Source organism: Xenopus laevis, chromosome 7L (assembly GCF_017654675.1).
Source record: "Xenopus laevis strain J_2021 chromosome 7L, Xenopus_laevis_v10.1, whole genome shotgun sequence".
Lineage (NCBI taxonomy): Eukaryota > Metazoa > Chordata > Amphibia > Anura > Pipidae > Xenopus > Xenopus laevis.
Window position 1 is genome coordinate 68,445,307 of NC_054383.1, and position 27,517 is coordinate 68,472,823.

The following is a 27,517-nucleotide window of genomic DNA, read 5'->3' on the forward strand; positions in this document are numbered from 1 at the left end:
AAGATGCACCTGATCAATTAAGAGCTCATTCAACAAGAGCAGTTGCTACGTCTTGGGCAGAAAAGTCAGCCTTGAGTTTGGAAGAAATCTGTAAAGCAGCCACATGGAGCAGCATTTCACAAGATTACAAGATTCTACCGCCTTGACTTAGCAGCCTTGAATGATGCAGCCTTTGGCAGCCGGGTCCTAGAGGCAGTACTTCAAGATCCTTAAACCCACCCTGGTTATATTAGCTTGCTAGATCCCATTAGTATCTGTGCTGCCTGGAGGACTAAGGAAAAGAAAAAATTTATACTTACCGAAATTTTCTTTTTCTTTAGTCCGGAAGGCAGCACATTCTTTCCCTCCCTGAATAAAATTCTAAGCATTCTATAGTGTTTTGGCTTGTTTTTTTCATTGGCTTGTATATAACACTGGGGAAGGAGGTACTGAGGTGGGTAATTGTAGGCTGATTAATTATTCATGATTGTGTTTTTTTCCTGTGCTACAGGGATGGTGAGGGACTTAACCCATTAGTATCTGTGCTGCCTTCCGGACTAAAGAAAAAGAAAATTTCGGTAAGTATAAATTTTTTCTTTTTTATGCAAGACAGAACTTTATTTGCTTTAGTAGCCACAGAATGACACTGCCCAGAATTAGACAACGTGTTATCTACAAAAACCCCTAGATCCTTCTCATTTAAGGAAACTCCCAACACACTGCCATTTAGTGTATAACTTGCATTTATATTATTTTTGCCAAAGTGCATAACCTTGCATTTATCAACATTGAACCTCATTTTCCAGTTTGCTGCCCAGTTTTCCAGTTTAGACAAATCACTCTGCAAAGTGGCAGCATCCTGCATGGAACCTATAGTTCTGCACAATTTAGTATCATCTGTAAAAATAGAAACAGTACTTTCAATGCCCACCTCCAGGTCATTAATAAACAAGTTGAAAAGCAAGGGACCTAGTACAGAGCCCTGCGGTACTCCACTAACAACACTGGTCCAATTAGAAAATGTTCCATTTACCACCACTCTTTGTAGTCTATCTTTTAGCCAGTTCTCTATCCAGGTACAAATACTATGTTCCAGGCCAACATTCCTTAATTTAACCAGTAACCTTTTGTGTGGCACTGTATCAAATGCTTTAGCAAAGTCTAAGTAAATCACATCCACTGCCATCCCAGAATCGAGGTCTCTACTTACATTCTCATAAAAAGAAATTAAGTTAGTCTGGCAAGATCTATTACGCATAAAACCATGCTGGCACAAACTCATAGTATTATGATTTGCTATGAAGTCCAGTATCTTATCCTTTATTAACCCTTCGAAAAGCTTTCCTACCACTGACATCAGACTAACTGGCCTATAGTTTTGAGGCTGAGAACGGGATCCTTTTTTGAATAGAGGCACCACATTAGCAATTTGCCAGTCTCTCGGCACTATGCCAGATCTCAATGAATCCTGAAAAATTAAGTAAAGAGGTTTGGCAATCACAGAGCTAAGCTCACTAATTACTCTGGGATGAATACCATTTGGCCCTGGACCTTTGTTAATCTTAACATGTTCTAGTCTCTTTTGAATTTCTTCATGTGTGAACCATGCATCATTAGTTGTATTACTAGAATTGGGACTGTTAAGAAGGAAACTTTCATTTACTGGTTCCTCATTTGTGTAGACAGATGAAAAATATGAGTTCAGAATCTGCGCTTTTATTTTGTTTTCATCAACCAGCTGACCCCCCTCTGAAAGTAAGGGTCCCACCCCTTCCTGCTTCATTTTTTTACTATTAACATATTTAAAAAATAATTTTGGATTTTTTTTATAGCTAGCTGCAATATCCTTTTCTATAGCAATTTTAGCTTGCCTTATAGCTTCCTTGCATGATTTATTGGCCTCCTTGTACCTTATAAATGTTTCGGCTGTACCAGCTAACTTGAAAGCCTTAAAAGAACGTCTTTTCTTACCCACCTCAACACCAACGCTTCTATTGAACCAAAAAGGTTTTGCTTTGCAACGACGTTCCTTGCTTACAAGTGGAATATACTGACAAGTATATTTATTAAGCAGCATTTTAAAGACTTCCCATTTTTGTTCTGTGTTTAACCCTGTGAAAAGCATTTCACACTTAATATGTTGCAGAGATGCCCTTATACTGTCAAAGTTTGCACGTCTGAAATTTAGTGTTTTAGTTACTCCCTTATAGAATTGCTTCTGCAACAGAATCTCAAAGGAGACCATGTTATGATCACTATTCCCTAAATGCTCACCCACACAAATGTTAGAGATGAGTTCAGTATTGTTAGTTATTACAAGGTCCAAAAGAGAGTTATTCCTAGTAGGTTCTTGAACGAGCTGGAATAAAAAGTTGTCATTCAGCATATTTACAAACCTACTAGCTTTTTCTGTCTTAGCAACCCCATTACCCCAGTCAATGTCTGGATAATTGAAGTCACCCATAGCAACAACTTGTCCCAGCTGTGAAGCCGCTTGTATCTGCAAGAGTAGCTGGGCTTCATACTCGACACTTATACGAGGTGGTTTATAGCATACACCAATGATAATTCTTTTTGTTACCTTTTGCCCAGTCAAAATCTCTACCCAGAGTGATTCTACACCCTCACCAGTGCCAGCTATTGTTATTTCTTTAGCGCATGGTTTAATTCAGGCTTTACATACAAACACACTCCTCCACCCTTTTTAATCCCTCTGTCCCTCCTAAAAAGGGTGTAACCATTTAAATTCACAATCCAGTCACATGTTTCATCCCACCAGGTCTCAGTGATACCAATCACGTATTACCATTGCAGCCAAATTGTCTAGAACATTGATACACAACCAGTGACTCACCAACCCCTTGGTTTGTTGCTCCCAGTGGCCTCAAAGCAGGAGCTTATTTTTTGAATTCCTGGCATGAAGGCGAGTAATAGTTGCATAAAAGCTATGTGTAGTGCCAAATAGAACCTTCTGTATGATGACAGTCCACATAGGGTTTACCAGTAGCCGGTCACAACCCATTTTAAGCACCCCAGGAAATTTTTACATACTGGTGTTGCTCTCCAAATTGGATTTTGTTGGGTGTATCAGCAGCAAACACTCAGTATGCTCTGGATAGTTAAGAAGCTAAGCGTAGGGGTTGTCATCAAGCAGAACATTAGGTATGTCTGATATATAGTGAATAAAGTACCCCCTCTTGTAAAATATAAGGATATTATTAGTTACCGAGGAGTTTCATGACCATATAAAAACACGAGGCCGAAGGCCGAGTGTTTTTATACAGGTCATGGAACTCCGAGGTAACTTCTAATATCCTCATATTTTACAACTGGGGGTACTTTATTTATTATAATACACAAATTTTAGTGAGTCATGTGACAGAAATGACATCACTACTCACCGTTTATAACTGATGACATCACTACTCACCGTTTATAAGGATATAATTTACAGGATATTCATGGCTTTTGTGTATTATATAAGGCTATAAGGGCTGATTATAACATTGCATCTTCACTGTTAAATGGCTGTGGTTGTCTTGGGCTGGTACAGAATCCCAAAACATAATGTGCAGAATGTCGAACCTACTTCTTTATTAAGCTTTAGTTCTTCTTTAATAATATTTTGATGTATTGGATTTCCTGGCTTTACATACATTACCCTTTTAATCTCAATTACTGATGGTGGTTACTGTCAAGCTGATGGTGAAGATATGAGTCTTTGCTAAATATTAAGCCAGCAACGTGTTTTAAAATGGATTGAATATAGATTCGCAATTTTTAAACGTACAGTCCGGTGTCTGGTGTGCGGAATTTCGCCACTTTCTCCTCCATTCTTTGCTAAATATTACCCAGTGTATTTCAAGTAATTTGTAATTCCCTTCCCCTCCCCTCAACATTATCAGCATTAACAAGGGATGTCCCTGCAGCAGAGAAGTGAATTGAACTCTTAATTTCATACAAGAATATCCTAAGGATGTTATTTACCTGGAGCCTAAATCATTCACTGCAAAGAATGGAAAACAAGGTGGTTACAGTACACAGCCTTCTTCCTCCTCACCTTCCATTGAGCACACCTCTTCCTTATTCTATCTTTTCCCACTGGCACCCTTACACACAGCCTCCTTACTAAACATCTATAAGCCACAGCCTCCTTTCCTATCACCACCTCCACTACCATGGCACAAAGCCTCTTTGCCAACCACTACCTGATTGCAGTCTTTTTTTTCCCTCCATCTCTCTTCTAGCACATAGCCTCTTTACCACATTTTCTTGCACACAACCTCCTACATATAAAAAAAAAAGTCACTAAGTTTGCCCAGATGCAGTAACCAAAAAGATGGTTGCTTTTAAAACAGGTGACCAGTAAATTATATGGGCTAATTGGTCACTAGACCAGTAGCAAGCTTTTTACCTTTTTGTACATTATCCTGAACCTCTTTTCCATTTCTTTCTCAGTCACATCCCATGATCTCTATTTCCCCCATGGTCATTTAAAAAGAGGGTCTGTGTAAGGAGTAAAGTGTGCTGTGTGCAAGAGGAAGGGATTGCTTTCCAAAGCATTATTTGTCTGTTCATATTCTCTACCAGCTAAACAACTATCAGGAAGAAAACTGTCTCCAGCTACATAGTTTTAGAACTTGCGTGCAGGGGACAAAAAGGTATTAACCGCTTTCAATGACAATCACATTTGTACGCGTAACTAATGCATACTCAAAAGTAGGGATTCACTGAATCCACTATTTTGGGATTTGGCCAAATCATTTGTCAAAGATTTGGATAAATGAACTGAATCCAAATCATAATTTGCATATTCAAATTAGGGACAAAAAGTACTTGCAGTTAAAAAATGTTTTACTTCCTGGTTTGTGACGAAAAGTCACATGATTCTAATTAGCCCGACTCTGTGAAGTGGGTTTGCAATCAGAGCAGTAATTTCTTCATGATTTTCGTAGTGTTTGCAAAATTTACATTTAGGAAGCTTATTTGGTCTCCTGTTTTTTTGCTGTAGCCCCTGGTGATACTACTGACTGCACCACGTTTCTGAGGTCATTGAGGGAATCAGTCTCCTCCATCCTACCTTGCCGTTGTTTGGGCACTCCTGTGTTGTATAATGGAAGCTGTTCAGTGTCTGCGGCGCAAACCTGTTATAGTGGTTCGCGTGTGTTTTGCTGCTTCTACTACTGACCGCGCGATAAACTGATGGGCGGTATGGGAAACCGCGTGTAACAGTGTCTGCCTCCAGAGGTGTATGAAGAAAAAACCCCTAACGTCTGCACGGACAGGAGGGCCAACTACAGAAATATTTTCTTCAGGAGGAATTACAGGAACCATAAGGCAGGTTAATGTTGGCTATCCCACAAAGAGACATTGATCTCAGATTACATGAGACTTGCTGCCAGTTCTATGAATATTATTGCTGAAGAATACATCATCCCTGTCAAGTCACTAGGGGGAATACCAAGCTGATGGGAATTGCTATTGCCCCATAAAAGGTAATACAGGTATGTTATCTGTTATCCAGAATGCTCGGGACCTGGGGTTTTCCGGATAACAGATCTTTCTGTAATTTGGGTCTTCATGCCTTAAGTCTACTAGAAATTAATTTAAACATTAAATAAAACTAATAGGCTTCTTTTTCTTCCAATAAGGAATAATTATATATTATATCTTAGTTGTGATCAAGTACAAGCTACTGTTTTATTACTACAGAGAAAAAGGAAATCTTTTAAAAATTGATAAAATGGAGTCTATGGGAGACAGCTATTCCGTAATTCGGAGCTTTCTGGATATTGGGTTTCCAGATAAGGGATCCTATACCTGTACATTACTTTTGGAAGTGTAGCACAGAATTTATTCTAGGGGAATCTTAAACCAATGTGGAGTTGGCTCCCTCCAGCATTGCTAGGTATTAAAAGAATGTGAAACTGGTGACTGGTGGCACCGGTAGATATGGTGTGAGCTGCTGAAAAGCCCTCGGAGCATATAGTTTTCTGAAGCCACCTCAAGGAAAAAAAAAAAAAACCTTCAGGTGACTTCGGGGAAACAAACGTTCCGAGTGCCATCCCCCATGCGATTTCGATTCTAGCCAGTGGGAAGGCTTTTCAGGGAAATTAGTCGCCCAAAGAAGCGTCAATCTGTCGCCAGGCAACTAAGTCTCCCCGAATCTTCGCATGCGTCTTTCCCCTTAAGATGTATGCATATGGTGGTATATTCACTTGCCTCTGCCAAGGACTAGCCATAGACCATTAACTATATGGTTAAACAAACGACTAGGAGTCAAAAACCTAGTACACACTTGTGCCCCCCCCAAAAAAAACACACCACCACAAGAGCCAATTAAACACATTTTATTTGTCTGGATCCAAATGTTAAAACAGTCCAGCTGCTAGGGTGTTTTCCAGACTTGGAGTGAATTCAAGTATTAATGTCCCAAAAATTAATACAGCAGCATACATGAGAAAATTGAACAGCTAGTAATACGTGTGTGTCCCTGGAGTTACAAGACAAATAATAGGAGTGGAATGCAGCTTAGTCAACCTCTTCAATTGTAGGACCAGAGGATGCTCCACCTGATGGAGCAGCACCAGCACCTGGGAAGCCACCAGGCATACCACCTGGCATGCCACCTGCACCCTGGTATAACTTTGTAATAATGGGGTTGCACACCTTCTCCAGCTCCTTTTGTTGATGTTCAAACTCTTCTTTTTCTGCAGTCTGAATGAGTAAATAGAAAAGTTAGTTTTTAATATACAATGTCACTTTACAAGAGCTCTGGCCAGCTATGGGGGAGGTCAGTTATGCAATGTCAGGTAAGCAGGCTACAAAGTACATGTTCTCAAAGTTGCTCAGACATACAAGGTTCAAGCTCATGTGCCAAGATCTAGTAGAAGCTGTAAATGGAGAAGAATGCTTATGACATGTCTTGACTTACCTGATTTTTGTCCAGCCAAGATACAACTTCGTTGCATTTTTCCAGAATTTTTTGTTTATCTTCATCACTGATTTTTCCTTGAAGTTTCTCGTCTTCAACAGTAGACTTCATGTTAAATGCATAGGATTCTAGGGAATTCTTTGAAGACACCTTGTCCCTTTGCTGCTCATCTTCAGCTTTGTAGGTCTCAGCTTCTTGAACCATACGCTCAATATCTTCCTTGCTCAATCGTCCTGCAGAAAACACAAAGATTTAGATACACAGCAAAACCAGTTACCACTACTGAAACAAGTGCTCTGCTCTAAAATGAAGATTGTTTAGTAAACGGTTGTCGCTCAGACATCCAAGGAAGGTGCTAAACCATCATTAGCCTTTCGGCATCTGGTGGAAACTACGAATGGCTTTGGAACAAATTCATCACAGCGACTATTTTATATAGCTTAAGGTAAATACCTTTGTCGTTGGTAATGGTGATTTTGTTCTCCTTGCCAGTGCTCTTGTCAACAGCAGACACATTTAAGATACCGTTGGCATCAATGTCAAATGTGACCTCAATCTGAGGAACACCTCTGGGAGCTGGTGGGATGCCAGTCAGCTCAAATTTACCCAACAAGTTGTTATCTTTGGTCATTGCTCTTTCACCCTCATACACCTGCAGAAAGTATAACAAATAGGGAATTTTAAAAAGCAAATAACTATTTAAAAGCAGTTACAAGTGAAGTCAGTCATTAAAGAATATTTTCAATTATACAACACAAAGCTAAAGTGGACTAATCTCAGAACTTTAGATACAAGACACACCAGCACAACATGGATAATTCTAGCAGGATTTGACCTTGCTCGTTTATTTGCGGATGCAACGTTTCGGGGCGTGACCCCTTTCTCAAGCATGGACGGCCAGGGTGTGCGAGTGTAAGTTTTTCTTTTTTGTAACTAATCTCAGAACTTTGTCATTACACATGCTAGTATATATTTAAATGGAAATGTGCAACTCAGAAGTGGTGCATAAGTTAACAATCCTTTACAGGTTTTTTTTCTAGTAGCCAAGCCATATATGTTAAATCTGAAAGCCATAGATTTCCTGTAAAAATGACATCCTTCTAAATTACAGTAATTTGTCACGTTACAAACAGAAGCCGCCCATAGCCTTGTACAAGCCATGCATTCAATTCACTCTATACCCCCGGAGTGCACGACTTGGAAATTTAGCTTACCTGAATTAACACTCCAGGCTGGTTGTCAGAGTATGTTGTGAAAGTTTGCGTCTGCTTTGTGGGAATGGTTGTGTTTCGCTTGATCAGAACAGTCATGACACCACCAGCTGTCTCAATACCAAGGGATAAAGGTGTAACATCAAGGAGCAGGAGGTCCTGAACATTCTCGGACTTATCACCAGATAAGATGGCTGCCTGTACAGCTAATAAAGGGAAAAAAAAAAAAAAAAAAAAGTTTAGAATGGAAAGTAAACTCGACATTTCTTTGCCCCATCTTTAAATATTCGCTCAGACATCCAAGGAAGGTACAGCCATCACGAGTCTTAACGACTTCTGGTGGAAACTACGAATGGCTTTGGAATCATATTCATCTTAGCAAATACCAAGCAATACAGAACCCAAATGCTCTTCTACATACCTGCGCCATAAGCCACAGCTTCATCAGGGTTGATGCTCTTGTTCAACTCCTTGCCATTGAAAAAATCTTGAAGAAGTTTTTGGATTTTAGGTATACGGGTGGATCCACCAACCAATACAATATCATGTATTTGAGACTTGTCAAGCTTAGCATCACGAAGTGATTTTTCCACAGGGTCAAGGGTACCTCTGAAGAGATCGGCATTGAGTTCTTCAAAACGTGCTCTTGTTATGGAGGTATAGAAGTCAATTCCTTCATAGAGTGAATCAATTTCAATGCTAGCCTGAGTGCTGGAGGAGAGCGTACGCTTTGCACGCTCACAAGCAGTACGGAGACGGCGAACAGCTCTCTTGTTGTCAATGATGTCCTTCTTGTGCTTCCTCTTAAATTCTGCAACAAAGTGGTTCACCATACGATTATCGAAGTCTTCACCCCCCAAGTGAGTGTCACCAGCAGTAGACTTTACTTCAAAGATTCCATCTTCAATGGTTAGAATGGAGACATCAAAGGTGCCACCACCGAGATCAAAGATCAGTACATTCCTTTCTACTCCAACCTTAAAAAAAAAAAAAGAGAAATTTCACTTTAGCAACTTTATTAAGTACACAGCACTCACAAGAACATTGCCTACATGATCGCTCAGACATCCAAGGAAGGTGATAAACCATCATAAGTCTTGCGACATCTGGTGGAAACTACGAATGGCTTTGGAATCACATTCATCACTGCGATCAGAAAGGAAACCTTGTGAACCAACAGTAAAGTTTGAATAAATGAAGGGGTTCTTAAGGCTGGATGCAAGTCTGCTTGTGAAATTGCACAGAACCAGATTTTATAGGTTTATAAGTTCACCCTTGATTAGTTTTAATGTACACACAAGCAGAGCAGTATTTATTCCTACATTAACACTAAAGTGCCGAGGAGAGCTAACAGGGGCACAGGAAAGTTGTTTAGGGAGACTGCCTCCCACTGTGCAGTAACCCATAGGATGTGTTTACTTTCATTTTTCTAGCTGCAGCTGGCTGAAAAAAAAAAAAATATATAAAACAAACTGTGCTGTGGGTTACTGCAAGTGAACTGTGTGGTTTAGCCCTTTACTATGGAAACATGTTTTAGGGATCTTTACCTTCTTATCCAGTCCATAAGCTATGGCAGCAGCAGTTGGCTCATTAATGATTCTCAACACATTCAGCCCAGATATGGTACCAGCATCCTTAGTAGCCTGTCGCTGGGAGTCATTGAAATATGCTGGAACAGTAACTACAGCATTTGTCACCGTCTTTGAAGAGAAAGACAAAAAAAAAAAAAAAAAACAATTTAACCTAAGATATAAATCTGATCTAAAAAACACAATACTTTGAGATATTTGAGAAACACCAATATTTAAGTCATTCATCTTTAACTGGTCAGTTCCACAGCCAAGGCAGCATTAGGAATTTTGGGGTGATTAAAGGGGAAAATGTGTTTGTTTCAAAACAGTTAATATTCAATTGTGAAGTTTTCTAGATGCATTGGGTTGTGTTGGACAAAAACTACAAACAAACCAAAAGGCACTCACCTTGCCAAGGTAAGCTTCAGCTATTTCCTTCATCTTCGTTAAAACCATAGAGGATACTTCCTCCGGATAGAAAGATTTAGTCTCGGCTTTATATTCTACCTGGACCTTTGGTCTGCCACCATCACTCACAACAGTGAAAGGCCAGTGCTTCATGTCAGACTGAACAACCGCATCTTCAAATCTGCGGCCAATAAGTCGCTTGGCATCTGAAAGATTATGGTGCAACTGCATTAATTTTGTTTACATGAAATAAACCCAGGCAACACTGTCACTGTGGTGCCATAATTGTAGAATATGGAGCACCAAACAGAACCCTATTATAACAGCGCACAGAAATATAGGACAAAGATATTCCCCCAACAAGGATATTCGGCTGAACTCAATTATGCAAGGCACAGATATGGCTGAAGCTATTCTCAGGTAAAAGCAAAGCCTTTAAAGCTAGTATAAACTGGCTTAACATACCAATATCATTTTACAGAAGCAGACAACCTTGTCACTGGAGAATGACAGTTACAATATTCACAATGAAATACTTCTAATAGGCATATCTATACCAGCTATTAATCATTAATTCATATTTTAAGCCAGTAAGCCTAGTTTAATATATACCTGCCTCCCCTTTTCTGTAATATGCATTGGAATAGCTTCAGCATTGCATAACACATACACTATCCTTACCAAAAACTGTGTTTGTGGGGTTCATGGCAACTTGATTTTTAGCTGCATCTCCGATCAGCCTTTCTGTATCTGTAAAAGCCACATAACTGGGTGTGGTCCTATTTCCTTGGTCATTGGCAATGATCTCTACTTTGCCATGCTGGAAGACACCCACACAAGAGTAAGTGGTGCCAAGATCAATTCCAACTGCTGGTCCCTTGGACATGGTTGCTGTAATTAAAAACATAAATTTAATTAACTTTACACCAATAGGTTACGCTATATTTCAAGAGCAAGAGTAACTACCATAGAAGTGTTAATTTACAATCTGTACTGGAGGTGAAGATTAACCAATACCAGTATAGTCTTACACCCTACAGTAGTCCTCATGTTTACAGTCATGAAACTTCGTAGTTAGCTATGGGAGACCATTGCTGTATAATATACAAGCCCCTTGCCACAACAGCAGACTATCATTGCTTCCTTTTAATCTATGAAACCATAAATGTTTAAGTTCTATATAGTCTAACAATTGTCCCTCATTTGTTTATATTTGTTTTATCCCATGTGTATTTTTTCTACATTGTAAAATTGTATAGCACTGCAAATTTCTCATAGCGCTGCAAATTTCTCATAGCACCTTTAAGTTAGACAAATTAAAAGTTTGATTAAAAAAAAATCTGATGAAAAAGTGTAAAGTACATTCGAACTTCCACTTGCCAGATTATTTTAATCAGTGCTACACTGATTAAAGTCTATTTGCAGCCTTCAAGAACAAAAGACTGAACACACAGCTACACTGATTAAAGTCTATTTGCAGCCTTCAAGAACAAAAGACTGAACACACACGTCACTGCCACCATTTTGTCCCGCACTGCAGGAGAAAGCCGCCATCTTGGGCTGGAACGCCAACACGTGACAAGTGACTGAACGAATGCACGTGACTGCAGACGCATTGGCGAAGGGAAAGGCGTGGGGCATTAGAAGCTGAATTGCAAGCCGTTTGGTATCGCTTACACAACGATGTACTCTTAACAGAGATCGAACCCCTGTAATGGGTTTACGGAAATTTTTAGAGGATGGGTTTATGGATAAAGAATTTGGCAGTCACAAGGGAGGAGAGTTTATATTAAGACACGCGTGGAAGCGTTACACTGCAGTATTGTGCGGCCATCAGCAAACACCGCATTGTGCACGATCTAATGCAATGCAAGGTTTGATAAAGAATTATTTAAGGAGTACACAGTTCTACTAGAACCCTCTTCCCCCTAAAACAAACACCGGATTAACCAATAGTACTAAACAGATTCTGGATAACACTATATAAAGCTAAACAATTGAGATTTTACACAAACCTTAATAAAACTGACTATTAAACAAGGAAAATATGTCTATAATCCAATAGAGCTAGAAAAGTCTTTACCTGCAGCGCTGTTACAGGCGATTGGATTTAGATAAACTGCTCGCCGTCTCCGAGCTAGTAATGCTTGCAATGAGACAGAGAGCTTCTGCCGGCTGCTTTTTATACAGGCTGAGAAGGTTCCAGAACAGAATGTCGTAGAACTCCTACGTAGGGAATATTCCGCCAATCACAGCTCTGTCCCGATAGCAGCTGACAGAAACTAGCACAAGCTTCTAGAAAGTACCACTGCGGCACAAAGAGCCGGTTTCGATTGTACTGCGGGGAATGCATTCGTCCATATTTGTTTCGGGAAGCTTCTTGTAAAGCAGTCATACAGCATCACGTGTAGCCGCAAATATATTAGTGAAAACGACTAAAATAGTCGCTTAAAAACACAGCCAATTTGACTGAATTTACTACAATTACAATGACGATCTTTTCAGCTTGCCTTTTTCCCAATACAATAAGTTGGCGTGTTTACTGTTTTACACAATTTAGTCGAAGAGACGACTTGCTAAATTCGTTTTCGCAATATCACGTGAAAGGACGAATAGAGTTGTAGGCAATGTTTGTGACTTGCGGCTTATGGTGTATTTGTCCTTAAGCTTCCGGTCCGTAATAAATCATATCGTAAACAGTCTGAATATTGTGTCATTGTTTTTTGGTCCTCCACTGAATTTTCTGCATATTTTTATTCTGCCTTCAGAACCAAGCCTTGTACGTTTTATACGGAGGGACCAGTTAATAAAATGGATGTGTAATCCAGGGCCGGGCCTAGGTATTTTGGCACCCTAGGCAAGGGCTTCAGTCAGTGCCCTCCACCATGTCCTACATTACCATTTCCCACCTTACCATTCATATTGCCCCATATACCTGTGCCAGCACATATATTGCCCCCATTTGTACCCTTGGCAATGTCAGCCAATCCCTCAGATTGTCCCCAAATCCCCCAATCTGTACCATCCATCATATTGTTAACCTCAACTGTACCTATGCCAGCAGCAGCCAAAAAAATCCATCATATTGCCCCTGATTTGTACCTGTGCCAGCAGGAGCCAAATATCCATCACATTGCCCCAAACATCTGTATACCTGTGCCAGCAGACACCATATTGCCCCATGTACCTGAACCAACAGCAGCCAATTCCTCATATTGCCTCTTATCTGTACCTGTGCCAGCAACAGCAAAAACCCCACAATATTGCCCCCAAATACAGTATGTACTTGTGACAGAAGGAGCAAAAAACCCATCATATTGTCCCCAAATATGTACCTGTGCCAGCAATAGCCAAAAAATCTTTCATATTGCTCCAAAATATGTATCTGTGCCAGCAGCATATGTATCTGTGCCGGGTCAACCCAGCCAGGCGCCACAGGCAGACTGGCCTGGCAAAGCGGCCAATACGCGAGTGCCATGCGCGGAAACCGCCAGTGCGCATGCGCAAAAAACATTAGTGCGCATGCGCGAAAAAACGCCAGTGCGCATGCGCGAAACAAAGATTGCACACGTCGGCCACATCGGGGACTGGAATAGGGGGTAGGAGAGGCACAGAAGGTGTGTGCCTGGCGCCCCAACCAGCTTTGCGCCCTAGGCACGTGCCTACTCTGCCTACCCCTAGTTCCGGCCCTGGCCAGCAGCAGCCAAAAATCCATCATATTGCCCCATATAATCTGTTTACCTGTGCAAGCAGAAGCCAAGATATTGCCCACAATTATGTACCTGTGCCAGCAGCTGCCAACAGGGAGATGAGGAGTGCTTCTGCCCGCAGTAAGAATCACGGACAAGAAGGGGTTAGAACAGGTGGTTTATAATTGAAAAACTATTAATAGCCATTCAAAAAAGGTTTAGAAAAAATTCCCCTTAAAAGTGCCCCCCCCCATGATTGCGCCCTAGGTGGACGTCTACTCTGCCTACCCCTAGTTCCAGCCTTGGTGTAATCAATCGCATTAGGAAGGGAATGGATAACCCCACGTAGATGAATTGGACGTTCTACGCTAAATGTTTTATTATCAAAATGTGTGAATAGCTTACTTACTAGCTTACTGAGTTCACACCTGTTTTTATGACAAAATCTCACACATGTACCAGGAGAAGACAATTTACGTGCCTGTATGTATTAGGATTGTGGAAGAAAGCTGGAGTACGTGGAATCAAACCTAGGAGCAGCATTCAGTATGAAAGCTGAATTTGTGAATAAACGCGATGTACCCTTTTGTGGAAATAATTAATTACAAAGAGTAACTTGCACTATTTCTAAAAGTGAGCATCTTTTTAAGACAAACTAAATTATTCAGGCAGCAAAGATAGTCACCTGTATCATTTACCTCGCAGCTCACGAGCGCTGAACCAACGGAGAAACTTTATAATTTTAAAGTGGCTTTATTTGTGCACACAAATACATTATACAGCAGTGGGATAAGGTGCCAACTAACGCGTTTCGTGCCGTGTACTGGCACTTCTTCAGGGAGTTGCAAGGTAAAATGCAGCTGTTCTGGAACAATTTATAATGAGGTGCAGGGAGTTGCAAGGAGAAATGCAGTTGATGTGGAGCAGTTTATGATCAGGTGCAGGGAGTTGCAAGGTAAAATGCAGCTGTTGTGGAACAGTTTATGATCAGGTGCATGGAGTTGCAAGGTAAAATGCAGCGGTTGTGGAGCAGTTTATGATCAGGTGCAGGGAGTTGCAAGGGAAATGCAGCTGTTGTGTAACAATTTATGATCAGGTGCAAGGAGTTGCAAGGGGAAATGCAGCTGTTGTGTAACAATTTATGATCAGGTGCAGGGAGTTGCAAGGGAAATGCAGCTGTTGTGTAACAATATGATCAGGTGCAAGGAGTTGCAAGGGGAAATGCAGCTGTTGTGTAACAATTTATGATTAGGTTCAGGGAGTTGCAATGGGAAATGCAGCTGTTGTGGAACAATTTATAGGGAGGTGGAAGGGGGAATGCAGCTGTTATGGAACAATTTATAGGGAAGTGTAGGGAGTTGCAAGGGGAAATGCAGCTGTTATGGAACAATTTATAGGGAGGTGCAGGGAGTTACAAGGGGAAATACAGCTGTTATGGAACATTTTATAGGGAGGTGTAGGGAGTTGCACGGAGAAATGCAGCTGTTATGGAACAATTTATAGGGAGGTGCAGGGAGTTGCAAGGAGAAATGCAGCTGTTATAGAACAATTTATAGGGAGGTGCAGGGAGTTGCAAGGGGAAATGTAGCTGTTATGGAACAATTTATAGGGAGGTGCAGGGAGTTGCAAGGGGAAATGCAGCTGCTATGGAACAATTTATAGGGAAGTACAGGGAGTTGCAAGGGAATAAATGCAGCTGTTCTGGGATAATTTATGATCAGGTGCAGGGAGTTACAAGGGGAAATACAGCTGTTATGGAACAATTTTTAGGGAGGTGCAGGGAGTTGCAAGGGAATAAATGCAGCTGTTCTGGGATAATTTATGATCAGGTGCAGGAAGTTGCAAGGGGAAATGCAGCTGTTATGGAACAATTTATAGGAAGGTACAGGGAGTTGCAAGGGGAAATGCAGCTGTTATGGAACGATTTATAGGGAGGTGCAGGGAGTTGCAAGGGAATAAATGCAGCTGTTCTGGGATAATTTATGATTAGGTGCAGGGAGTTGCATGGGGAAATGCAGCTGTTATGGAACAATTTATAGGGAGGTGCAGGGAGTTGCAAGGGAATAAATGCAGCTGATGGAATTGTATAACATATCATCAACAGATACAGGGAGTTACAAAGGAAAACCCAAAAATTCGTTGATTGCTGTTTGTATACTGTGTAGAAAATGACTATGGTACTTACACTAACTGCTCATACACATTGCCCCCAGAAAAGAATAAAATACATTTAGCAGCAGATTATGTATTATTTATACAGAAGTTTGCTTTTCTTTCTGTTCCACAATTATTACAGGGCAAGAGAAAGGAACAAGCAGTGAAGGGAGGGGGAGGAAAACAAACAGGGCAGAAAGGGGGTTAACTCTTTGACCGCCTTAATTGGGCTTACATGAACAAGGTGTTAGATCTGATGGGTTTTGGGGGTCCCTTCTGGAATGCAATCTCGGCTCTTTACTCTAATCCCACAGCAGCAGTTAAAATAGAGGGATACCTCTCCTCTATCATTCCGATTTCCAATGGCACACGCCAAGGATGCCCTCTTTCTCCCCTTATCTATGCACTCTCAATTGAACCCCTGGCTACTGCAGTTAGAAATTCTCCGAATATACATGGCATCGCTCACCGAGGAAAGACTTACAAAATATCCTTATTCGCTGATGATGTCCTACTCAATATTAACGTCCTTTGACGTCTCTACCGAATTTACACGCTTTATTAGACACCTTCAGTAAGCTCTCCAATCACAAGATTAATCAGGATAAATCTGAGGCTCTCCCAGTAAATATACCTCACTCCCAAGCCAAACTCCTACAATTAAATTTTAACTATAAATGGAAATCTGATTATATTAAGTACTTAGGTGTCAGGATCACTCCCACTTATGCAACGCTGTACAAGGAAAATTACACCCCCCTTCTCTCCCAGCTCTATAGTGATCTGGAAAAGTGGACCTCCCATACGCTTTCCTGGTTTGGTAGGATGACCACGATCAAAATGGTTTCCCTCCCTAGACTACTTTACCACTTCGAAACGCTCCCTATTCGTATACCTAACAAGGTCATGAAGGTTCTGCAGGCTAGACTTACTAGATTCATTTGGGCCTCCAAGTCGCATAGGCTAGCTCGTAAGGTATTAATGACCCCAATTAAATGGGGGGGCCTGGGTGCTCCTGATATTCTTAAATATTTCCTGGCAGCACAACTGCGACAAGCAGTAGCCTGGTCTGACAAATCACATTGTGGTAAATGGGTCACGATTGAAAATGATGCAATGTTTCCGTATACAGTTGCCTTTTTATTGTGGGATATTAACAAATTGATTCCCTTGAAAGACATTAAGCTGAACTCTGTGCAACTGACTTTGGCCATATGGAACTATTCCAAATCACGTTACAATATTGTTAAAGGCCCTCACAGAATGGCCCCTATCTTCGGTAACCCGGACTTTGTCCCAGGCCTGTCCGCCTCATTTGCCCAACCCTGGTTGAGAAATGATCTAACGCAGGTGAGGGATTTCTATAACTCGTTGACTCGTAACCTTCACACCTTCCAAGAGCTACAAGCTAAACATGGTGACTTACCCAATGCAATTTTTTATCAATACCTGCAGATCCGGCATTATGTCTTGAAGATGATTGGTCCCCAATTACTTCAAAACCAGACCCCACTGGACATTATTATGGCCACTAGATCCCACAGAAAAGGTCTAATTTCGGATATTTATGGAATCCTCACGATGGACACTGAACTCTCATTTGTGAAACACAGATATATGCTGTTATGGGAACAGACCTTGGGAGAAGAGCTCTCCTTACATGACTGGACTACAATATGGGAAAACCTCAGGAAGGCTTCGGCATGTGTGACACATAAAGAGGTTAACTATAAAATCCTCACACATTGGTATATGACACCCGCCAAACTGCACTCTATATATCCAACTACGTCAGCATCATGTTGGAGACTCTGTGGTGTAGAAGGCACATTGTACCACATATTCTGGATTTGCCCTATCTTGGTGGATTATTGGAAGGGAGTTTTAGCATTACTAGAACCTCTACTGGGACGTTCCCTGCATTTAGACCCGCAAACATTCCTCTTAGGGAAACCATTTCCCAGATTAAAGAAACATGTACAGAAACTGGCCAACCTTATATTAACCGCAGCCAAACGTCTTTTAGCTCGAAACTGGAAGTCTCCGAGAGCTCCTTCGGACAACGAACTCAAAACAGCCATCCAGGATGTGAGACGGATGGAGTATTTGGCAGCTCTACATCGATCCCAGTTAATGCTCTTTGATAAAGTATGCAATCAGAGCAGATATCAGCAGCACACCGTAGATATGAACAAACGTGTATTTTATTGCATCAAATCATTTTAAACAGGGCCCTGTTTAAAATGATTTGATGCAATAAAATACACGTTTGTTCATATCTACGGTGTGCTGCTGATATCTGCTCTGATTGGATAATTTGGCCCGTAACAGGCGTGGGTCCTTCAGTACAGCACCTGGTACCGCAAAGGTATGTGTTCAAGGTTTTAAGCTCTCTACCTCGGTTTCTGCTTTGATAAAGTATGGTCACAATGGGACTTGATACACACTATCTCTGCCTGACTTCCATCCCACCTGCAGATGTCCACTCCCTCAGGGACACTATCACTCTTGAGAATATATACCCCCTCTTCCTTTTATGTATGCATATGGTCCTCTCTTCTGATTCCCCCGGGCTCAAATGGTTTATGGTTTAATTATTTTTCTTGTTTTCTATTATTTTTGAATACTGCTCTAGTCTACGGTGCTCGACTCATATCCATCCTTAATGCCTGTTTACATGCTACAAGGTATGCACCCACGGGCGTTACACCATAGGATTTTCTTACACAACTGTGTATGCCTTGTTGTTAGGTCACCTAATCTAATGTGAAAAGATGAGTCTGAAATGTGATAATATGCAATGCTTTGTTAAAACTTCAAATAAATAAAGAGTTATAAAAAAAAAGTAAGGGGGTTAAATAAATAGGACAGAGAGGGAGAGAAAGGAGCAGGGAAGGGAAAACCAGCAGTAAGGGTTAACAGAAGTCTGCAGGGAAGGACTGAGAGTGACGTCACAGACACACCCACTTCTCCCTCATTGGCTCCTGCTCGATAGCTTATACAGAAAGAGCTACAGGGCTGCAGCTCAGATACTGAAGAGTCTGAGACAAGAAGTTGCAAAGGGGGAGGGCTGAGAACAGTTTTCAAGCTAATACAGATGTTTTTTGATGGAAAAGGTATTAAAATAAAAACACTTTCTTCTATTTTACATTATTTGAAATGGTTAGATGCATTGTGAAAATTGATGCTATATGTCCCCATTAAAAAAAAGTATTTTTTTTCTCCATTCAACTAACAGGTGTCTTTACCTTTTCTCACCACTTGGTGCCAGTATTGTGTTCTTTATGAGTGTTCTTTTAAGCATGTGTGTATAACAATTTCCAGGAAAAAGAAACTTTGTTTTTACAATGAAACAATAAAGAAACAATAAAACCATGTTACTTACAAATTTGGGAATTATTCACATCATATTCAGATAGATACTACGTATAAATTCCTGCAAAACGAAGAGACACAAAGTATATATTGTTTATCATGGAAAATCAAAACCTCAAGTTAAGAAACAATTAAGATGTAGTTGTCCATTTAATCTGTTAGGGGTGACACAATTCAATTGATAGATCCAAAAAGCATCACATTTCAATAACATTTTATCCATATCAATGGAATGGAATGGATCATGTCTGGCTTCCCACCAGTGTTTTGCTACTGACTGTTGGGCAATGTCCTGTTTATCTGAATCAATCCTGCCCTAATGCTTGCTCTGAGCATATTAATCCTTTCTTTCAACTGTCTAACAGTTTTGCCATAGTAAATGCACGGCATTTAATGCACGGGCATTTAATGATGTATACCACCATTGTGGATGTGCATGTCAACCTATGCTTTATCTCATATTTTTTACCCATCCTTGGGTGTAGAAGAAATATAGAATAAGAGCCTCAATCAGTTGAAAAAATAGTTATACATAGCCTGCAGGTTAGAAGAGATATATATGCCAAAACCCAAGAAAAATAGAGAAAGGGAATGTTGAGGTGTCTTAGTAGGTGGACACACCATCCTCCCTCTCTAATGCTAACCAGTTCAGACAAGCATAATAATACAGTGTAAATAAGTTACTGGCGTAACACTAAAACTTCACCTTTAATTCAAACAATTAAAAGCTAGTACACACAGCACTGGGCCATGCCCACACAACACACCAAACACAATCTAAATAGATTCACTACTCCACAAACCATGGATAGTGCTGGACCGTCGCCATAAAAACATCTATTAAAAACTAATGCCAAAAGGTGGAAGGTGAGGGATTCATCAAGCAAAAAATTGTATACATCTCGATGGTTGTGTGCAAATAAATTTTGCACAAATTGTTAGGGATAATCCATGTAAGTATCCCATAACCTTTTAACCAGTAAGCCCCCCCTTTCCCCTGTGCCTGTCTATGTGGGGAGTGGATAGGGGCTATATCCCCCACTGTCCACCTATGCTGCCCTACACGTTTCGCTGTTACCAGCTTCTTCAGGGGCATAGGTACTGACTGTGTGGCCAGGACTGTCTTAAATAGACTTCCATCGGCATCCCTCATGGCTGCGCTGTAAGATGACGACGATGTGTTGTGTGGGCATGGCCCAGTGCTCTGTGTACTAGTTTTTAATTGTTTGAATGAAAGGTGAAGTTTTAGTGTTACGCCAGTAACTTATTTACACTGTATAATTATCCTTGCCTGAACTGGTTAGCATTAGAGAGGGAGGAGGGTGTGTCCACCAACTAAGACACCTCAACATTCCCTTTCTCTATTTTTCTAATTTATACATGGAAATGCCACTGCGCCATCCTTCTATTAGTTTTGGGGTATTTATACATGAAATTGCCACTGCGCCATCCTTCTATTAGTTTTGGGTTATTTATACATAGAATTGCGACTGTGCCATCCTTCTATTAGTTTTGGGGTAGTTATACATGGAAATGCCACTACACCATCCTTCTATACATTTTGGGGTATTTATACATGGAATTGCCACCACACCATCATTCTATTAGTTTTGGGGTATTTATACATGGAATTGCGACTGTGCCATCCTTCTATTAGTTTTGGTATATTTATACATGGAAATGCCACCGCGCCATCCTTCTATTAGTTTTGGGGTATTTATACATGGAATTGCCACTGCGTCATTTTTCTATTCGTTTTGGCGTATTTATACATGGAATTGCCACTGCGCCATCCTTCTATTAGTTTTGGGTTATTTATACATGGAATTGCATCTGTGTCATCCTTCTATTAGTTTTGGGGTGTTTATACATGGAAATGCCACAGCGCCATCCATTGGGGGGGAGGCAGTTGAAAATTTCCCACCAGGGCCCCTAGGTGTCTAGTTACGCCACTGTCACGTTCAATAGACATTACTGCATCAATTGTTTCATTAATCAAATTTTCAGGATAACCTCTCTCCAAAAATGTTTTGCCCATCTTCCATAAATCTTTCTTTTTCTGCTCAGGTACTGGAACAAGGTAGAGCAAGTGCACACCCACGGCAACCTCCTGAAGATAACAGCCTGGTGCTCAGTAATAGAGGATACGGCAACCTCCAATTGAGTCAAGGAACAAAGATACCGGCACACAAGGCTTGCTTGCAGGGAAACCCTTACTTTAATTACACTGTAATAAATGTTGTAAATCAGCAATCCGGAAGGCTAAGAAAAGAAATGAAGAGTTAATTGCGGTGGAGGTGAAAACTAACCCTAAAAAGTTTTTTAAATATATAAATAGTAAAAAGATGCAGGTTGAGAGTGTTGCTCCATTAAATAATGGTACCAGTATGGTTGTAACAGATACAGATAAGGCAAATGTGTTAAATCAGTTCTTTTCTTCAGTGTATACAATAGAGGAGTCTGGGTTCACAGGCTCACTTAATAACTGCACGAATGGTTCAGCTCAATCTAGTCAGTGGCTGACTCAGGATATGATTCAAAAAGCTTTAATACAAATTAATGTAAACAAGGCTCCAGGGCCTGATGGCATACACCCCCGGGTTCTAAGAGAGCTTAGTTCAGTTTTAGACCAGCCCTTATTTCTGATTTTCTCAGATTCACTGTCATCTGGTATGGTGCCTATGGATTGGAGAAAAGCTGATGTTATTCCAATATTTAAAAAGGGATTACGATCTCAGCCTGGCAATTATAGGCCAGCAAGCTTGACATCTGTGGTGGGCAAATTATTTGAAGGCTTGTTAAGGGATCACATTCAAAATTTTGTCCTAATGAATGGCATTATGAGCAACAATCAGCATGGCTTTATGAAGGATAGGTCATGTCAGACGAATTTGATTGCATTTTATGATGTGGTAAGTAAGATTCTGGTGGGGGGGGCAGTAGATGTGATCTATTTGGATTTTGCCAAAGCGTTTGATACTGTGCCCCACAAACGACTGCTTTCTAAACTAAGGTCTGTTGGGCTTAATGAAGTCGTTTGCACGTGGATAGGAAACTGGCTACAGGATCGGGTACAGAGGGTGGTTGTTAAAGAGGACCTGTCACCCAGACACAAAAATCCGTATACTAAAAGTCCTTTTCAAATTAAACATGAAATCCAATTTCTATTTTTTATTAAAGCATTCATAGCTGTGGTAAGCTCATTTAAACATCTCAGCTGTCAATCAAATATTGTCTGCCCCTCCTCTATGCCAGTGGCATAGAGGCGGGGCAGACAATTACTTTCACTTTCCATTCAGCACTTCCTACATGTCACTGCTCTCCCCACATTCCCCCATTCTCTTTACCGTTTAATTGTGTAGCCAGGGCAAGGAAATGGACATCAGGTTCCCCATTCTGGTGCACAAACAAGATTCTGAGATGATGCAAGGCTTGTCTGAATAACAGTGTCCACAATATGGCTCCTGCCTGCTCGTTATAATTATGAATCCCCAGACTGAAGGAAACAAGATTCAAATAATTTATATAGTGTAATTTAAGTTCATTTTGCTTGACTAATGTGATAAAATAGGATTTGGAATTTTTTTTTTGGTGATGGGTCCCCTTTAATGGGACATTCTACTTAGAGTAAGGTTCTTAGTGGGGTCCCCCAGGGCTCAGTATTGGGTCCACTTTTATTTAACTTGTTCATTAATGACTTAGGGGAGGGTGTTGTAAGTAATGTATCAGTGTTTGCAGATGACACAAAATTATCCAGCCCAATTAATTCCATCCAGGATGTGGCATCCTTGCAACAGGATCTTGACAAACTGGCAATCTGGGCAGCTAAGTGGCAAATGAGATTCAATGTTGATAAATGTAAAGTCATGCACCTGGGATGTAAAAATATCCAAGCCACTTATACCCTTAATGGGACTGCACTAGGCAAATCCATTATGGAAAAGGACCTTGGAGTCCTTGTAGATGATAAACTTGGCTGTAGCAAGCAATGCCAGTCAGCAGCATCAAGGGCAAATAAGGTCTTGAGCTGTATTAAAAGGGGCATAGAGTCAAGGGAGGAGGGGGTCATTCTTCCACTGTATAGAGCACTTGTAAGGCCCCATCTAGAATATGCCGTACAGTTTTGGTCTCCATCACTCAAACAGGACATTATTGTATTAGAGAGGGTACAGAGAAGGGCAACTAAGCTGGTAAAAGGTATTGAAAATCTTAGCTATGAGGAAAGACTGGCCAAATTGGAGATGTTCACGCTGGAGAAGAGGCGCTTAAGGGGTGATATGATGACTATGTATAAATATATAAGGGGATCATATAACAATCTCTCTAATGCTTTATTTACCAGTAGGTCTTTCCAGCTGACACGAGGTCACCCATTCCGATTAGAAGAAAAGAGGTTCCGCCTAAATATTCGGAAGGGGTTTTTTACAGTGAGAGTTGTGAAGATGTGGAATTCTCTCCCTGAATCAGTTGTACAGGCTGATACATTAGATAGCTTTAAGAAGGGGTTGGATGGCTTTTTAGCAAGTAAGGGAATACAGGGTTATGGGAAATAGCTCATAGTCCAAGTTGATCCAGGGACTAGTCCGATTGCCATTTTAGAGTCAGGAAGGAATTTTTCCCGATCTAAGGCAAATTTGTGAGGCTTCAGATGGGTTTTTTGCCTTCCTCTGGATCAACTGACAGATAGGTAGTTAATAAAAAAAAAAAAAAAAAGGTTGAACTCGATGGACATGTGTCTTTTTTCAACCTTACTTACTATGTTACTATGTTACTATGTATGTGCAATGTTTCGGGGACACCCCCTTTCTCAAGTACTGTCTATCCTGACAACCCTCATCATTTGAGATTTAGGTAAGTAAGTTAAGAAGATGTTTGGGATTGATGGCCTTTTTTAATGTAGCAGGGTATTCCAATCAGTGGCTTTAGTTTAGACACATGTATGTAAGTCCCCATTATGTTTGTATATTGAATCCAGAAAGCTAATCTGTTGAGAGTTGTAGTACAACGTAAGCTTTATCGGTGTGTCCAATCTATTGAGGCTGTCCACATACCCTTCAATTTTGTCTGTTGTACCTGTCTATATTAAAAAAAAGATAATCTATGAAGCACCTGTAGAAGCTCCCATGTTTTTTAAATAATTCATGACCATAGATATGTTCATTTTCAAAATTACACATGAAACATTAGCATAAACAGGTGCTGTTCTTGAACCAATAGTGGTTCCTGTCTGCTGTATGTAGAACTTTGTTTCAAATTTGAAATAATTTTTACGGGGTACAAAGTCTAGCAATTGCAAGATATATTCTGCAGGTGGCCCATTATATGCAGGATTATGTGTGATCAATTTGCTTACTGACTCTATACCAGCAGTGTGTGGTGTGCAATTGTACAAGCTTTGTATATCCATTGTGACTAATATCACGATTTAGTTGGCAATCTGATACTTCCCACCACATTCAAAAAGTCAGTTGTGTATTTTAAATAACTACTAGTAGAGGTTATAGATGGTTGTAATAAAACATCCAAATATTGAGCAACCTTTTTATTAAGACACCCGGTGGATGATATAATTGGTCTCCTTGGGGGCCTTTCTGGGTTCTTATGTATTTTTTGTAAAGTACTGTATATATGACAGGGAGTGTTGTATTCTCAGGTATTACATATTTACCAATTTCCTTTGATAACCAACCTTGTGATACCCCTGAATTGATTAAAGCCTTAAGTTCCCCTTTAAATTTGTCAGTGAGGTCATAGGTAAGTTTACCATAATTGTTGGTTTCTGATAATTGGGATAATATTTCTGTTTTAATATAGTTATAGTCCATAATTACCAATGTTCCTCCCTTATCTGCATTCTTAATAATAATAATAATAATAATAATAATAATAATAATAATAATAATAATGTCTTTATTGGTTTTTAAAGTTTTTATTGCCTCCTTTTCTGCCGGGGTAAAGTTGCCCCTCCATTTATGTGTATTGTGAATCTCTGCCAGCATATTATTGTTTAGTAATCGGTGAAAGATCCTAATTGAGGAATTATTACCAGGCCCAGCCAGGGCCGCGCTGCGCCGCACAGGCGCCCAAGGCAAGCCGGCAGACGCGTCGCCAGCTTAGCCCAAATGCGCATGCGCAAGGTGGCGCTCGCGTGCGCATGCGCAAGAAAATCGGTCGTTTTTACTTCTCTTGCGCTTCTGCGCATGCGCGAATTGGCGCGACTGTGCGCATGCGCAGATTGCAGAGAAATACATTCGGGCGCATGCGCAGGAGTGCAAGAAGAAGTAAAGATCACAAAGAGTCGGGCACCGGACTGAGGGTAGGCGACAGAGGAGGTGCGTGCCTGGCGCCCCCCCAGCTTTGCGCCCTAGGCACGTGCCTACTCTGCCTACCCCTAGTTCCGGCCCTGGGCCCAGCCGCTTCATGTGTGTCCCCAGTTCGCTGGCACTTGTGCCCGGGCGGAGGAGGGGGGTAATGGGGGCAGAAAACTGGCCCTGATTATTACTCTGGGATCATATGTGCTTTTGGGCTTAAAGGAGAGTCCAACCATTTTCAAAAAAAAAACCCTACCCCCCACTCCACGTAGACCCCCCCTCCCTCCTCCACCCCCAGCATAGCTTCCCCCCGGGGAAATGCCCCTAACTTTAAACATACTCCTCGGCGCAGAGTCAGGCATCGGAGTTCCACACAGCCATCTTCCGGGTCACCCCTAACGGATTAAATGGACAGCTACATCTTAATTGTTTCTTAACTTGAGGTTTTGATTTTCCATGATAAACAATAAAGTATATACTTTGTGTCTCTTCATCTTGCAGGAATGTACGTAGTATCTATCTGAATATGATGTGAATAATTTCCGAAATCTGTAAGTAACATGGTTTTAGTGTTTCTTTGTTGTTTTATTTTTTTCCTGGAAATTGGTATACACACATTCTTAAAAGAACACTTATAAAGAACACAATACTGACACCAAGTGGTAAAAAAAGGCACCTGTTATTTGAATGGAGAAAAAAAAACTTTCTTGAATTGATGGACTGTATATGGACTGATGATTTCATGTTGGCACCAAAATTCACTGGTGGGGGTGGGTATTTAAGTTGTAACACTGAAAATGCACAATATCCTTGAAAAAGGTCCCCAAGTGGGACTGAAATGTAAGATGCTGTAACAATAAAATAAGCATTCGTTCATTATCTAAGGAGTGTGCTGATCCTTCATCTTTGTATATAACAGTTTGTTTTGCATTATTTCCTTGTATTTTGCACATCTAGGATCAATTAGTCAAAAATGTCTTTTGGTGCCTCCTCCCTTTCTTTGATCCTTTCAGGACTACTCCATTCCGAAAATTGATATTGGATAACCTTCTCCTGCTTAAAGTGGTACTGACACTTAAAAAATACTTTTTAAAATATGAATGTACATTAAAAGTTACATATAGGTCATACTGAATGTTTTTTGCTGAGAGATTTGTTTTTAGAATTAATTGTTAGTTGCAGTTTATAAACATGAAACCTGAAGCCTGTTAGTTAAAGTTTCTAATGCTAACAGACTCCTGCTGCACAAATATGGCATCCGCCTCATAGATAAACACAGGGAGTCCGACAGTTAATGTTAAAGCATTGGGCAAATACTTTATGGCAAAATTACAAGTAGCATGTTAATTCAATTTTATGGTAGCTGTAAAAAATAATGTTTTGCACTGTTTTCCTTTGTAGGGGACTGGTAAATTAGTCTCCCAGTATTATTTAGCAGGCAGTCCCCTAGGTTTATATACGCCTAACTGGGTCCAATAATACAATTAGGAGGGGGACCTGTTTCCTTATCCTGCTTAAAGGAAAACTATACCTCCCGAACAATGTAGGTCTCTATAAAAAGATATTGCATAAAACAGCTCATGTTTAAAACCCTGCTTCATGTAAATAAACCATTTTTATAATAATACACTTTTTTTAGTAGTATATGCCATTGGGTCACCTATATAGAAAATTGCCATTTTACAATTTTACATTTGATGAAGACACTCACTTATGATGGGTAAGTTCTAAGAAGACATTCTGTCATTTGCCAGAATACATAGATTGGCAGTCCACGAATGTCTAAGACCCCCAGAGGTGTTTCGTAACAGACAACCCAAGGCAAGTGATTGGAAATCTTAAAGGTTTATCAAATAATACAGAAATGTTGCATATAATAATACAG

The 27,517-nt window shown here is 40.5% G+C and overlaps 1 protein-coding gene and 3 non-coding genes across 5 annotated transcripts; all 4 read right to left on the bottom strand.

The window, feature by feature from the left end:
- Positions 1-6,313: 6,313 nt before the first annotated feature.
- On the bottom strand, positions 6,314-12,671 carry hspa8.L (heat shock protein family A (Hsp70) member 8 L homeolog). 2 transcript variants are annotated; one of them, NM_001086163.1, is given in 9 exon segments: positions 6,314-6,696; positions 6,914-7,146; positions 7,367-7,565; positions 8,128-8,330; positions 8,546-9,101; positions 9,672-9,824; positions 10,104-10,309; positions 10,785-10,994; positions 12,187-12,229. In NM_001086163.1, coding segments are annotated over 8 exon segments (1,941 nt in total). In that variant the 5' UTR covers positions 10,990-10,994; positions 12,187-12,229; the 3' UTR covers positions 6,314-6,510.
- On the bottom strand, positions 7,245-7,339 carry LOC121395830. The gene has a single exon (XR_005962709.1). It is a non-coding gene; the product is annotated as a small nucleolar RNA SNORD14 (small nucleolar RNA).
- Positions 8,412-8,506, bottom strand: LOC121395831. Its single transcript, XR_005962710.1, has one exon. It is a non-coding gene; the product is annotated as a small nucleolar RNA SNORD14 (small nucleolar RNA).
- Positions 9,181-9,276, bottom strand: LOC121395829. The gene has a single exon (XR_005962708.1). It is a non-coding gene; the product is annotated as a small nucleolar RNA SNORD14 (small nucleolar RNA).
- Positions 12,672-27,517: the final 14,846 nt, after the last annotated feature.

Bases quoted from the DNA above. Each gene is read 5' to 3' on its own strand.
- hspa8.L (XM_041568355.1), bottom strand. From the start codon at position 10,989: ATGTCCAAGGGACCAGCAGTTGGAATTGATCTTGGCACCACTTACTCT. The intron at 10,310-10,784 runs GTAAGGATAGTG...ATAATCTTTCAG, and splicing joins CCCCACAAACACAGTTTTTG to ATGCCAAGCGACTTATTGGC. The intron at 8,331-8,545 runs GTATGTAGAAGA...TCCCTTTATTAG, and splicing joins AGCTGTGGCTTATGGCGCAG to CTGTACAGGCAGCCATCTTA.